We start from the raw sequence: 15521 nt of genomic DNA, 5'->3' as shown, positions 1-15521 counted from the left end.
CTCTCAACTCTTTGTCAGAGTTAAAGCTGTTACTATTGGAAGTCTTGTGTTATTAACTTCAAGATAGAGAAAATAGAGAGGCTGGTGAAAGGATGACTGTCTAACTAAGCACGGATAAATTGTATGATTTCATTCTTTAATTTAAAAAGAATTTATGTCGATGTGGTATAAGAGGAATAAAACACCTGTTATAGCTGTGCTGTTATAGCAAAGATAATCAAATCTGGAGTGGTAAGAGCCCTCCGTTACATCACCCCAGCATTGATTATTTTTTTATAACAGCACATCTCCTCATGTATTCTTCCTTATTTAATAATAAATATTGCTTAACCAGTAGTATAATCATGTATCCTAACAGATAATCACCCTGCATATGATTAAAACACACACACACATACACTGAACCCTGGTTACTGTGAGCTGATATTGGTTTTGTTGTTGACAAACTGTGTGACCTGAATTTTCAGTGTTGACCTCTGGCTTTACCTCATTAATGTTTATGCATTCACTCCGGGAAAGAGAAGGACACTCAACAAACATTTGGTGCACAGACACACACCTGAAATATTTTCCCTGTAATTAAAAGGAACAGCATGATAAACAAGTCTCTGAGTCGATGTCTCTGCAGGGTTTGGTAGGTGAAGGCTCTTTGCTCTGATCAGAAACCCAGAGGAGTTTATTTCCTGTGGGCCAAATAGCAGAAGGATCTCTCTGCTCTGTAGTCCAGATGGCCCTGTAGAGATGATACCTCTGGGGCACTCCAGAACACCAGCAGACCCTTCACTGCCTTGTGTTTGGCTGGTATTGTTCCCAGTAACTGGTGTTATTTGTACTTTCTGTCTGTGCCAAATTAGGTCTGTCATGACTCCCCATCCAGAGGAAATTAACCAGCCAAGCCTCTCTTCCTCTCAGCAATTACTTCTACATGAGAACAAGACAATTATTTAGCTACAGTAACACACAAGTCAGTGGAATTGCCCCACAATGCTAGAATTGCAAACATGTGTGTGTGTGTTTATATTTCAGTATTAAAAAACAAAAAAAAAAACAAAAAAACATGAATTTTGGTCAAAGTTTACAATATTGTCACAAACATTACATTTCTGCCCACTATGTTTATCAAACACTCACTAAGTAATTATTATTTGGTGAACAGAATTTTAGGGGTATACTCAAGGATGCTTCTCAGATTTGTTTAAAATAAGTAACCTTAGAACCTTAGTCAGTGTTTTAGTGTTTTTACAGTCAAATCTCAGTCCATCGCATCTGTAGCTTATGTAAGATTACTACAGACTTTATTACAGAATTTCCTGGACTGAGAAAAGGGACAATTCTAAGAGCAGTTTATGTCTTTTAATAAACAATGTGAATAAATGGTTAAATTTTTACAAGGTGGAATATGTTACCATATAACATTAATTAAAAACTGCAAATTGTTACATTTTACAAATAATAATAATAATAATAATAATAATAATAATAATAAGGGAAAGTCTTACTGAATATGTTCTTATGGACTTTTAACCAAATATCTTCTGAGAGCTTCATTCATTAACAAATACCTTTAACTGAAGTTTTTATGAGAATGACAATGCCAAAATTTAACAATGCTTTAGGCTTCTATTCAAATAAAATAAATAAATAAATTTGATCTGAAATGACATGATGTGGTGTTGCTCTCAAAATTTATTAATTTATTTTTTGTAATTTATCAATAAATGAGACATCATATTTTTAACAATTTATAGTTATGTTTAATATTGTGAAACATCAAAGAGACAAGTAAGCTCCTGTTATCACTTTTGTTATAGCAGCTATAAACATTTGTTTCCCCACCAGCCTCACATTTTTTGTTAATAATGTTAATAAGAAACAAACTAACAACAAAAAACAACAACATAGTTTATCAAGTTACCAAGAAACTGGAAGACATTCCCACAGTGGAAAACTTACTGACTGTTACAAAGTGCTGACACTGGAGACTCCTTCCATAAATCTTCAATAAACATCTCTTCACAGAAAACTTCACCATATTAACTATATAATTATATTAAGATATAATTACACATTTTATTTCTTGGTTAGTAACATGGTTTTTAATGTGTTTATTATTAGTTTTAGATTATGTGGAGAGTCTGCCATACTGGTCCCTGTGAATGAATTGTTACTATAGAAAAAATAATGTATTAGAGTGAGCTTATTAATATACATTTATATATAAACCTGTGATTTGTCTTAAAAGCCAGGACTACTGTCAGCAATGCTGTTATAGAAAATTAATCAACACCTACTGACCAGTGAGATTTAAGAATTCAACAGTGATGTGCTATAGTGGCACATTTGTAATGTGTATATACTCTATGCTGGGGGTGGTGGAGGAAGGATCAATCACATCGTATGCTGAGTTTTACTCAGATAAAGGCAAGATTAAGTGTTTACCATGTAGGATTGTTCATGCGTGTCAGGTGTTGGATTATAGATGCTCCTAACAGCAGAACTTACTATTCTTAAATTATTGTCTTAAATGGGGTAACTTTTTTCACTCCGTATTATACCTGAGACATACACTGGTCTTATAAATGAGCATGCTAAAAAAACCCTAAACTGAACATTAACCAAAAACTACGTTCTAACTCCAAACCAGATTTAATCTCACTTTCTCTAGAAGAAACCACCTAGCATGAATCATCTGCCAATACCTGGCATAATCTGCTTTCACTACCATCATGGAACAGTGCTCAGATCCAGCATTGCACCGTGAGGTGTTTTGTCTTTGTATAGTAGACCCGCCTGATAGAGAGTGAGATTAAAGCACTGATGGTCTCTTTAAAGGCTGTTGTGACACAGTTAGAGAGAGAGAGAGAGGAGAGACTCCACATGCTGATATCACACTGTTATGAGGAGAGATCCGAGTAGAGAAGATGACATGGAGATGGAATAGAGAGATAAATGTATATGATGTCAGATGTGCAGTTCAAGAGTCAATTAACTTGAACTTAATACTGTTTGGGTCTATACTGTATTTGCTGTAAGTTGATTGAAATAAATTTTAGGAATTATTATTTTTCATCAGGGTTGGCTGGTGGAGATGGGCTACTAGTAACAATCTGTAATCCTAATCAGTAACACGTCATCAGCAGTGAATACGAACAAAGTGCATTATCATGATTTTTAGTTTCTCTTAAAGGTATATAAACTACTGTCCAATCAAATTATGAATTACACGACAGACTGTAGTGTTTTTTTGTTGGTGTTTTTTTTAATGAAAGGGCTGCAAGTTTTCTGTTTACAATGTTTGATAATGTTTGATAAAAAAAATAACATGTCATTAAGCCAGTAGACCACTACATACTTGAAACACTAAAATTCTTTAATGCTTTCTATCTGTCTTTAAAGTCCCCATGAAATCAAAATGGACATTTTAGACACTTAAGGTTATCTATAAACTAGCGTGCTCCAAAACAATGACAATCTTTGCATTTACCACCAATACGGATCAACAATTTTGATGACATCATTCTGCACTTCAGCTTCTCATCAGATTTTCAGACATGCCCTGCCTTGTCTTCCTGCTTCAGTGGAAATTACATCAACACATAGAATAATACTGCATGTTTCAAGGCACTTCATGGGGTCTTTAAGTGTGCATGTGTGACATGATAAATGTGACATGTCTGACAGCTCTCAATTCTGCCAAATACTATATGCAATATCTCACAAAAGTGAGTACACCCCTCACATTTTTGTAAATATTTGATTATAACTTTTCATGTGACAACACTTGAATTCCAACATGTACTGTGACATACTGAAGCAGAGCATGATCAGTATGCATTTTTCCAGCATGATAATGACCCCAAACACACCTCCAAGACCACCACTGCCTTGCTAAAGAAGCTGAGGGTGAAGGTGATGGACTGGCCAAGCATGTCTCCAGACCTAAACCCTCTTGAGCATCTATGGGGCATCCTCAAACGGAAGTTGGAGGAGCACAAGGTCTCTAACATTCACCAGCTCCGTGATGTCATCATGGAGGAGTGGAAGAGAACTCCAGTGGCAACCTGTGAAGCTCTGGTGAACTCCATGCCCAAGAGGGTTAAGGCAGTGCTGGAAAATAATGGTGGCCGCACAAAATATTGACACTTTGGGCCCAATTTGGACATTTTCACTTAGGGTTGTACTCACTTTTGTTGCCAGAGGTTTAGACATTAATGGCTGTGTGTTGAGTTATTTTGAGGGGACAGCAAATTTACACTGTTATACAAGCTGTACACTCACTACTTTACATTGTAGCAAAGTGTCATTTCTTCAGTGTTGTCACATGAAAAGATATAATCAAATATTTACAAAAATGTGAGGGGTGTACTCACTTTTGTGAGATACTATATATATATATATATATATATATATATATATATATATATATATATATATATATATATTACCAATAAAGGGGTTGAAATTGAAACACTAACATCCTCTCATGCTGAGCAGGAAAACAATGTGTGTAAATGTCTATACTGTATGAGTAGCAGAGCATAACTAGCAGCTATCTTACATTGCATGGCACTGTAGCAGGTAAACCCATACAGTGATAGCTTAGTTGTGCCTCCCAATGGCTAGTGACACCAAACTAGCCTAGTCTCGTGTTAGATAGAAGTTGTATATTTGATCGGTCTGGTAGTCCTGCAAACAGTGATAACACCCAGAGTTCACATTTTTAAGCAATTAGCCCTCTCATGCAAGAAAACATAAATTGCATGGAAATAGTCTATTTAGAAGTAGGTTTTTAAAAGTTCTTTGACGGAGAAGAATCTGGGCTCAACCCCGCATGAGTAACAGTCCAGCTAATGCCCCTGGGTTTAAGCCCTCCCATCTAATATCAATACTGGTTTGCATGAATAATAATTTGCATTCATTAAATATTCTACAACTGACTGCATCCTCTTTCCATCATCTTGTGACAGAATTTCGGAATTCAGTTTATTTAGGAAGTGAACATTTCGATCTTTCACCCCGTTCACCTATTCTGACCTATTCATTCGTCATGCTAATGACGATGGACATCCAGACAGATATTCTACCTTCACACACCATCAGAAGTAAAAATAACACTCAGCTGCTGTTTCCCAATTGCTACAAGATAAACCTTGATTCCCTGCTGCTCTGATACAGAGCTAACTGAAGTGACTGACAGATGCACAAACACACACTGCCTGTGCTCCTTCTTTGGAAACAAGAGGCATGCATCAATCAAATGCTTAGTCTTAGAAGTCAGATGGGTTGCATGCTGAGGAATTCATGTAAGACAAACTGGAGGAGAACAGGTCCTAAATAACTTTTTTTCCAAATGTAACTAAAATGCAAAGTTTGTTTGAATATCATATACATTCAGTTTCCACATTTTGTTCACACCTTAATCCAAATGATTACAGTTAACAAATAGACTTGAGTAACAATAAAACATAAATCAATGTGAGCTTCTCTTGAATGTGACAAGCGGAACTTTATTAAATATTTTAAAGGTTAATTAAAAGTATGTAGCATCCATCCATCCATTTTCTATACCGCTTATCCTACTGGGTTTCAGGGAACCTGGAGCCTATCCCAGGGAGCATGGCAGGGTAAACCCTGGTCGGGGTGCCAATCCATCGCAGGGTACACTCACATACACATTCACCCACCCATTCATACACTACGGACACTTTGGACATGCCAGTCAGCCTACCATGCATGTCTTTGGACTATGGGAGGAAACCGGAGGACCCGGAGGAAACTCTCGCAGCAAGGGGAGAACATGCAAACTCCGCACACACAGGGCAGCGGCGAGTATCGAACCCCCAACCCTGGTGCTGTGAGGCGAACGTGCTAACCACCATGTGCCAAGTAGGTAACAGTTTATTTTATTAAGTGTAGCTATAAAAAGACAAGATGTAGTCATGGAATCGTACAGGGGAAACAAGGAAATAAAAATTTCCTTAATATTACACCTTAAAATTATTAGTTCAAACCACAAAAATGTTTCACTATGTCTGCACAGTGTCTCGGGTTGAACTGAATTTTACTCACATTAAAAAAAAAATGTTTCAAATTCTCTTTAAGACCTGGCACGTTTGACATACTTCAAAGATCTCAAAGATGCCTCTCACATACATTAAAACCCATGATTATATGATTGAATGAAAAAAATCATACGCACTGCTTATACAAGTGTACAATGGAATGCTTTGAAGATTTACTGCTGGAATTTCCCCCCCCCTTTTTTTAATTCCCTATTATTTTCTCCACCTGGGTTAGAAATGGTCCCTCTAAGCTCTCGGGAAGCTTAAAGGAAATGGGTCTTGGAAGCACCAAAGTCTACTCCAATCACACTTCAAATGGAAAGAAAGAAAGAAAGAAAGAAAGAAAGAGTACTTTCAACATGTGCAGTTAAGGTATTGAAAGATGAGAAAAGAGAATTAAACTCATAAAATATCAAATTGAAATTTAAAACAATCAATAACTGTGACCAGAAAGTCGTAGGAATGTGACCGAGTGGAAAAGGAGGGAAGATTGTACATGGGATAACAAAGAAAAGCTTTAAATCTAAATTAGTTATTGATTTCAGAATACTAAAAGCGTATTGTAAATCTTTGAGTGTTGTAAAGTGAATTGCCCTTCAGTGAAAGTAACATAGTGATTGATGCTACGTTGCAATCCATCCACAGTCATAAAGATCTTTACTTAAGCACCATCCCAGGGGAAATGCCACTAAAACACTAAGAATCACTAAGAATAGTGAGCAGGGGTGGGAAGTAGCAAACTACATGTACTCTCATTACAGTTTTTAAGTGCATGGGTCATTGTAAAGGTACTTTAGAGTATAATTAAATCAATACTTATTATATATTAATCTTTGCTTCATTTATTTTTGATCACTGTTACAGATTACAAAAATTATAATGCATTTAACCCTGGAAGATTGTCAGCCAATTTAATAGACAGTAAATGTGCCAATTTTAAATGGTTCAATTTCAAGACCCTATCAAAATAAAGAAGTATCCAACAGAAGTCTATACTTCAGGCACCAAAAGCTTAGTCAGCAGCAACAAAGTTTGAGACAGTGAAGAGCATCCCAGGCCCAATTTAACAGGTATCTTCAATTTTAAATGATTAAAAGGAAACAGCATAATAATGATCTGAAAATTATGTCAGTGAAAATCTCAGAATTTCACATCTTAACATTCAACCTAGCAGAGAGAGCTAGACTAGCTAACCAGAGGTTTGTGTGATGTTTTACAGTATGAAAGCTCTGTATTTCAACTTAAGATGTCACTTTGATGTTCAGCAGCGATTGCATGTTGTGTTAAATATATTAAGTGCTGCTATAATCTATAGGTAACATCTAGAATAATGTGTAAAGGGCATCTTTTCTAGATAGCTAACTATGTAGCTAGAAACAAGTATGAATTTACATGAACAATCTAGCTAGCTAGTTAATGAACCTAGTAAGCTACTGAAATGGCGACAGTGTTAAGAGTTTCCCTGTTGGCATAGCTCACTTGGTTAGTTAATATAATTGTTTAAAAATGCATTCCTCAAACATAGAACTTTTTTGGATTAGTTGTGTCAAATTATAGACATGTAAAAATGTAATTTGTAATAAAAAGTAATTACACAATTAGTTTTTCACCAGATGACTTGAGTAACTTTCTTGATCACTACCTTTATTTTTGCTCAAGTGAATTATTACTAAAGTAGCAGTACTGTTACTCAAGTGAGTGTGCTTTCTAGTCTTTCCACCACAGCTAGTGAGACAGCAGGAGACTTGGAGAGGAACATGGAGGAAAATTGTGCATTCAAGTGGTGTGAATGACCGTCTCTTCTGAAAAAAGGAGAAAAAACTGCCTGAATAATGTCTCTTCTGAAAAAAAGGAGAAAAAACAGCCTGAATATTCCCTATCACTCGACTTCACTGTGGGAGAACAGGCAGATGGAACTCTCATCAGTGTCAAAGACGATTACTCAGTTTTCATTACAACCTTTTGTGAAGTGTTTGAATGAGATGTCGCGTCCCAAAATGAATGCCACATGAACAAGAGTGAGATAATGTGTGGGCTGACAAGACGGTGGGAAACTGAATGACTGTGAAGCCTTGGGTGAACTTGAGGAGAAGATCTGAGATCTAATGAGAAGAGGAAAGTGAAGAAGTGATGGAATGACCTTCATGCACATGACTGAGAGTTCACTGAATTCATTGTGAGGTCTTGGTTGAGTTTGTAAATGAAGAGCCACACTAAAGACTGATCTAATCTTGCATTGTTTTTTAGACATTTAATTCAGGACACACTTTTGTTTCAGGCAGAAATTCATCCTTAAATCCATATGTATGGATTCACACACTATGTTGCACTGATGCCACAGCCTGTGATGTTTATAGCAAACTCTTAATCTCTATCTCCCTTTCCCTTTATATCTCTCACTCCTTTTTTCTTTCCATGAAGTTGTCTCCATGACGACCGCTTAGCTCCGATGTTTGAAAGGAAGTGATGGGTTTATTGGGTAAATAGACCTCTTTTAGCTCTCAGGAAAAATGCCATGAAAAGAAGAGGGGGTGGTGTGATAGCACAGACAGAAACAGAGAGATATGCTGGATGTGTCCTTGTGCCATTGCCAGTGTACTAGGTCAGAGTTACAGCAGGAATGAACTCATCACTATTCTAAATACTTTAATTAATTACCTGCAGCAGTGGCAGGAAGCAACATAGATTTATTGGCACAGCAGAGATGAGAAGTTCTTCCTCCTTTCATTTAATTACCAGGACAGAAAATTAGGATTCCCAAATGTCAAACTGTTTTATTGATTACACCAGAATTACAGCCAACTTTCATAGATAAAACAGCATATGAAATATTTTATAATCTAAAATTCTGTATAGTTTGAACATTGTAAAAAGAGCATTTTTCCAATTTTTTATTCTCCATTTTGGTTAGCCTCTGCCCACTGTATTCACAGATTCATTTTCTTGGCTGAGAGGAGTGGAACCCAGTGTGGTCTTACTATATGTTGTTGCACCCCATCCCAATTACCATTCAACATGTTGTGCATTCTGATACGCATTTCTGCTCAACACATTTGTAAAGAGTTGCTATTTGAGTTTCATTAGTCCTCCTGTCTGTTCAAATGAGTCTGGCCAATTTCCTCTGACCTCTCTAATCAACAAGGTATTTCCACTCACAAAACTGTTGCTCACTGAATTATCTATTTATTTTTTTTTACCATTCTTTAGACATTATCTAGAGACTGTTGTGCATGAAAACCCCAGGAGATCAGTAGTTCCTGAAATACTCAAATCAGTATTGTAAACACAATGCATTTATAGCATCCTTAGTAATTGCTCTTTGGGGTATGTAGTGATTTAAAATTTGTTTATATTTTGTGAAATTGAACCATCTAAATTAGTTAGAAAATATTCTGTGAAAGTACAAACAAAAATAGCTGTGTGAATGAGATTAAAAACAGTTCTACACATGTTTCTTATTGTAGACTAGTTATGAACTCGATTGATTGAGGTTGAGTAACTGTCATAGCCAAAAAATAAACAAGACTTTATCCAGTTTAGGCCCTGCTCAGTTTGGGTTTAAATCAGTATACATTTATGGATATTTGGATTACTAAACAGCTATGGATATACAGTAGATTATGGTGTTGTCTTTCCCCACATATACCATAGTTAAAAACACACAGTCTTTGATGAACTAAGATTCCCAGATCTGCTGCTTTTGTAAGTAAATGACTGAGCAAAATCATTTAAAGTCATCAGGAACATAGATAGGCTTTTATTTGACTTAAAGGTTGGTTTAAAATTACACCGCAGACAGGGGTGGTGCGCTAGCAATTATGGCTTCAACCTACATGCAACCTGAGCTGACATTTCGGTTGTTATACTATCAGTTTAAAGCTATCAGGTTTAAAACAAAGCACAGACCTTAGTGCTATGAGCTACCATCTGCACCACTGCCAAAAGTTCTGTAAAATAACACCAAGGGTGTACAGTAAAATCTACAGTGATGAATTAACAGCTCCAGTGTTTATTCATGTCCATTTGGATACAAATGGACACCGAAAGAGTAAATTAAACACTATAGGTGTTAATTCAACACTGGGGATTTTGCTGTGTGTTAGTACGTTAGCAGCAGGTGGTAAAACACTGACCTATGGTAATCACTGGCAATCTTTCAGTTTAGCACACCATTAATGCTGATAAGTCAGTTATTAGAAAGCTGAGGATTTATTTAAATGGCAGTAACTTTTAAACCATCCTTTTTTTCTTATTCAAATCAAATGCTGACTTTTATATGCACAACTATAAAAATGACATTTAAAAAAATTGACTTTCAATAACATTTTTACTGTCACAGAAGGTCAACTCTATTTTAACTATTATAGATACATGTTAAGAAACTGGTTCCTCTTAAGTAGCTTAAACACACACTGAAAGCTCTGGAGAACTTTTGGCAGCTGAGTGTTTAAATTTTGTGAAAAGTAAATCTTCAATGACGCCATGGTACACCCAGAGAGATTTATTTACACAAGGTAATGCAAGAAACTCTAACTCTGTCATAACAGTGTGACATCACTTAAAACAGAATCCCACTCTGCACGACCAGGTGGAAGTGTTTTGAAATAATGTTTGGAAAATATTTAAACTAATTTTGCTTTGGGATAAATGTACAGCTCTTGGAGAATTAACCACACACCAATCCCCCCATTAGTGTGGTGGAAGACAGCATGGTTGAAATGAAATCAGTAGTCTGAAAGGAATCCAACCTCATGATATGATACTCTAAAAAATACCAGAGTATAGATGCAAGCTGACTGTCAGTCCAGGAATGTAGCATTGACATGCTTTGAAGGATTTGGGCCAAATGATTTCCATGCCTCAAAATTGGATGGTTTGTCTTTAGGCGGAACTTTCTAATCTTTGAAGAAACCATGTGTTAACCCAAAACAATACAGCGGCTGCTCAACTCCTGTAGTTATATCCAACCTCAGAGTTATGTTTATACTAATTTAAACTGAAATTGTTTACAACTGAGTTTCTAATGTGGTGATCCACCCAGACAAGTTCACCCAAACACTTAAAACTTTTCTAATCATAGATACGAGAAATTAAGTTGTTGATTAACACACTGTGCAGGATTGTGCCTGTTTTTGGTCTCACACTACACTAATTAGTGCAACATTTTACAAAATGGAACAAGTAAGAGAGATTTTGTTCAGTTTCATACAAATAATGGTGTAGAAAAACCTATAAACACTAACCCATCCCTTAACCTGAGGTAGCCATTCACATTATTATGTGAATTCTTGCGGATTGGCAATTTTGATATTGTAAATAAGGTTATGGTTTTTTCTGTTTTTGATATGTTCCCTTAATGGATTCCACAGAGTTGTAGCCAGCCTGCCATATGTTCATGCTTTGATCTAATCAGGGTGATTCAGCAATGAATTCCTTGTATTAAGACATTTGATTATTGAGAGCCTCGCCCAATCCAAAGTTATTACGAGCTCATAACCCAAACCCATTTTAGAAGTTTTCCAAAGAACTCAAAATGAGATTACCTCCAAGATTATTCTGAGGAAACCAAATTGCTCAACCTATCCTTAACATGTAATTTTGCATCTCACGACAACACCCTATAAGGCTTAACTAGGAGCCTTTACTAATTGCAATTGCAGCAATTGTGCCTATGTTCTTTTTCTTTAATGGGAATTGACAGAAACAATATCTGTGAAAATTTAATATAGCAACCTGTACCCTGAAAGGTGATATCCAGTTACATTTAACATAAAAACAGCAATCAGATGGCAAATGGAACTGCAATCAACGATCAGACTTGGAGGAAGTTGTAAAACAGAAAATCAGCACTAAATAAATAGAGACACTGTAAGAACATCTAATTAATCTAAATTAGGCCCTAAGGCATGCTGCCACAGGTTCCTGTCAGGTCTCTTACAACAAACACTTAAATTTGCACTCTGCAGCTGCTGACAGATTACAGCAAAGCTGATTGAAATTACCTCCCAGTTTTCAATCAGACTATAATTTAAGACATATTAATATCTCAAGGGTATAACCCATGAAATCTAACTGCACGGCTCCCTCCTGGATCTGCCTCCAAGGTCTGTGAATCCTTCAGTGCATGCCGAAGAAATTTGGCAACTCGCACTGGCAACAGATTGACAACCTCTTTAAAAGCCAAATGTTTTTCATGCTGTAATGATAGGATGCTCGCTGAACACACTTCCTTGCTTTGGCGAAGCACGATTTATCAGTTCAGGCATGCAGAGAGCAGAGCAATGGAACGGGTGAGAAATGGAGTGTGAAGTAAACAGTAAAGATAGACTGTTTTGCATAGAGAGAAAGAGAGTGTTGGTGTCGAATGCTGATAAAAGGGAGTCAAATGGAGGTAAGAGATATAAAGAGAGTAGTATCTTTGGAGTAGGTGGGAAAAAAAGCTTTCTTTTGAAAATGTCAATCATCTAGCTGTGACTCATAGTTATTTAATTCTAGTGTTTCATCATGTTATCATCCACCATATTGTAAAAGAGCAGACCAGACCTCAGAAAGGCTTCCAATCTTCAGTGCACAAATGATTTATGGAAAGAAAAAAAAAAGATTTACCAAGTATCTACAGTCCACACATTGTCTCAGCCATGATCATTTTTGCAGTGTGGATTTTTATACAACATTTTTTTCCACAGCTAAGCGATCAAAGTGTGGGAGTTACACACACATAGAGGATTCCCTAATGGTAGGCTATGAAGCTATCTACAAAGAGTGCCCTCATCTTATACTATAAACACCAAGATAGACACCAGCATAACAAAGCGAGTGGCCAATGCTCCATGACTGAAGTTCTAGAGTTTAAGGAAAGCCACATTGTAGGAACTCGACCACCATGTCATAGAGCAAATCAACAATAAAGGACAGGACTTGACTTTTTAAGGGAGTCAAAGAGGCTATGTATAAACGATTCAGATTTGAATGAGAAATATTCAGGAAGGAATGTAGCATCATTTTAAAATGAACACTGGATTAAGATTTATGATATGGAAATTAGGAGTAATATTAATGTCATGTAATATGATGATACCCGATTTGAAGAGAAAATTCACATGTATTGCAATTTATATTGTTTTTTTTCTTTGCTTCTTGCTTATTATTTAAGATTCAAGATTTTATATTCATGATTCTTTATTGTCACGTTAATATGATGGAACTGGGTTATTGTATAGCACTTCAGAAATCTGATATAATTGGGCATATATTTCAACATTCATGTACATAGAGCATATGCAGTATTATTTGACTTACATTATACTTTTATTCATTGACTTTCACATGTTAATTCTTGGTTAAAATAAGTTTAAAGCTGCTGTTTATTGAACACTTAGGGCATGTAATAAAAAGCACTATAAAAGTCAGACAAATTGCATGGTCGAAAATGATCCTGTGAATATTAACATAGCCATGGCCAATCATACTATAGAATTTAAAATTAACCAGTAAACCAGTAAATCAATTTTTATAAGGGCAACTTTTATAAGGGTCAATTTCAAATCAGTGGCCATGTATCAGTCTCATATCAATGTCATGCCAAAATATGTCATACAATACAGCACCATATACTGGCCTATATTAGATTCCTGAAAATAACAAAGTATAAGGCAATGCAACAAAGTACAAACACTACATAAGCAATGACATACAAGAGATCTGGAAGGCCACAAACTATTATTGTCTGAAGTGATAATATCTATAGTTTGTAACCTTTTAATTACATTTACATTTACATTTATTCACTTAGCAGACGCTTTTGTCCAAAGCAACTTACAAATGAGAAAAATACAAGCAAATTAATGTAGCTCATTCTTTTGTGAGGTGTAGGTTACTCTAGATTTAATGAGTCTATTGAGGGACTATCTGAGAAATGTGGACTGACAGGATGTTAGAAAAGCCTTGTTAATTATGCACCCTGTTAATCTGTTCAGCCTGCATTAAGAAAAGCGGAAGCCATGCATTAAAACCCACTCACTCGCATCATAGACCTCATAGACCCCTCAACCAGAGACACACTCACATGGGATGATGCCCTAATCCAAATAAGCAGTTATAGTTCATGCTAGTTAATGTTTATCATGTAATAATATAATTTTATGTCCATATATATATATATATATATATAAACACACACACACACACACACACACACGTATACACCTGTTGCCTCCTTACCTTTATGGGACAGCCGTAATCTCGGATAGTTGTTCTTCGCTCCATGTGCAGAAGACTCTTTCCACAGTGCCACACAAAGTACAAGGGTCCAGAACCGTACCGCCATCCTGACACTCACACACTGTATACACAATCCTGTTGAAATGTCCCTCAGTTTCTACCATCCAGGCAAAGTAGCATCCATCATCCAGCTCAGAGATGATAGCCCCGGTTCCAGTTTGCATGCAGTCACTGGTGCATCACTCATTAATCCTTGGGTGTGGAGGTATCTGTGTTATGTCCGTAGCATTCAGAGGTGTTGTGAATGTGCAAAGCTTTCTGTGTGTGTTTCCAGGGTGCAGCCGGCGTTAGAATAGAAGAAAGCGCAGTGCTGTGACTCAATGCTGGCTGCTTGCCCTGTCAGTCTCAGCCACAGCAGGCGCATTCCACAACCTTAAACGTGTTGGGTGTGGGTGTGCACGCACGAGTGTGTGTCAGTCAAGGGTTGTGCTGATTTTGGCGTGCTCGAGGTGCACTGCTCACTTGTTTTACTAAGGAGAAGGAGGCTTGTCTTTTGCCTCCACCTTCTCTCTTTTCTCTCTCCTCCTCCGCAGCTCTGTATCTCTTCCAGCTCGATGAAATACTGCCTCTCCACGTGCCACTCGGTGATCCTCCCCTACTGACTGCTCCACTCCCCTGCTGCTAACATGGACTCCAGCCAACCCCCACCCCTCTCTCTTTCCTTCCTCCCTCTGTTGCTCTATTCAGTCATTTTCTCTAAGCTGCTTTTCCCTCCTCACCCATACTTCAATACTTCATCTGTCACCTGTTCCTCATATGTGTTATTTTCTTTGCCATACTTTCTGTCTTTCTGTTATACAGTGCTAATACTTTTTCACTTTTTCCATCCATGTATCCACTTCTAGACAGTCAAACATGGCCACCCAATTTGTTGGTATTTGGCTTAACAGTACGGAGAGAGGAACCCTATCATCTTCTTCTGTCAATAAAAAAGCATCTTTAATGGCATAGCCCGAGTCTGAACCTGAATTCCACTCTGGAACTGTAAAAATTGCTCTTTTGCTTGATGCCCCATCAAGACACTAACAATTAAAAGTAATGTGTTGCAGCTCAGGGGCCAAACAAACTTTCAGCACTGTAGAGTTTCTGTTCCCTGGTGGATTGAGGTCACATAAAGAGTCATCTCTTCCATCTGGTACTTTGCTTGTTGTTATGCTGCTCAATGCCATATTCATTAGA

The 15521-nt window shown here is 36.9% G+C and overlaps 1 protein-coding gene across 1 annotated transcript in view; it reads right to left on the bottom strand.

Annotated features, from left to right (window-relative positions):
* The window catches only part of sema3e (sema domain, immunoglobulin domain (Ig), short basic domain, secreted, (semaphorin) 3E), a 52961-nt gene extending 37793 nt beyond the window's left edge, over positions 1 to 15168 (bottom strand). Inside the window, exon 1 of the mRNA XM_053623500.1 lies at positions 14283 to 15168. Within this exon, the coding sequence (XP_053479475.1) occupies positions 14283 to 14388 (106 nt within the window). The 5' untranslated portion in view covers positions 14389 to 15168. The remainder of the gene's footprint in view (positions 1 to 14282) is intronic.
* Between the last annotated feature and the right edge of the window lie 353 nt (positions 15169 to 15521).

Source organism: Ictalurus furcatus, chromosome 4, assembly GCF_023375685.1.
Source record: "Ictalurus furcatus strain D&B chromosome 4, Billie_1.0, whole genome shotgun sequence".
NCBI lineage: Eukaryota > Metazoa > Chordata > Actinopteri > Siluriformes > Ictaluridae > Ictalurus > Ictalurus furcatus.
Note: the sequence above shows the minus strand (reverse complement) of the source record. Positions and strands in the feature narration are given on the sequence as shown.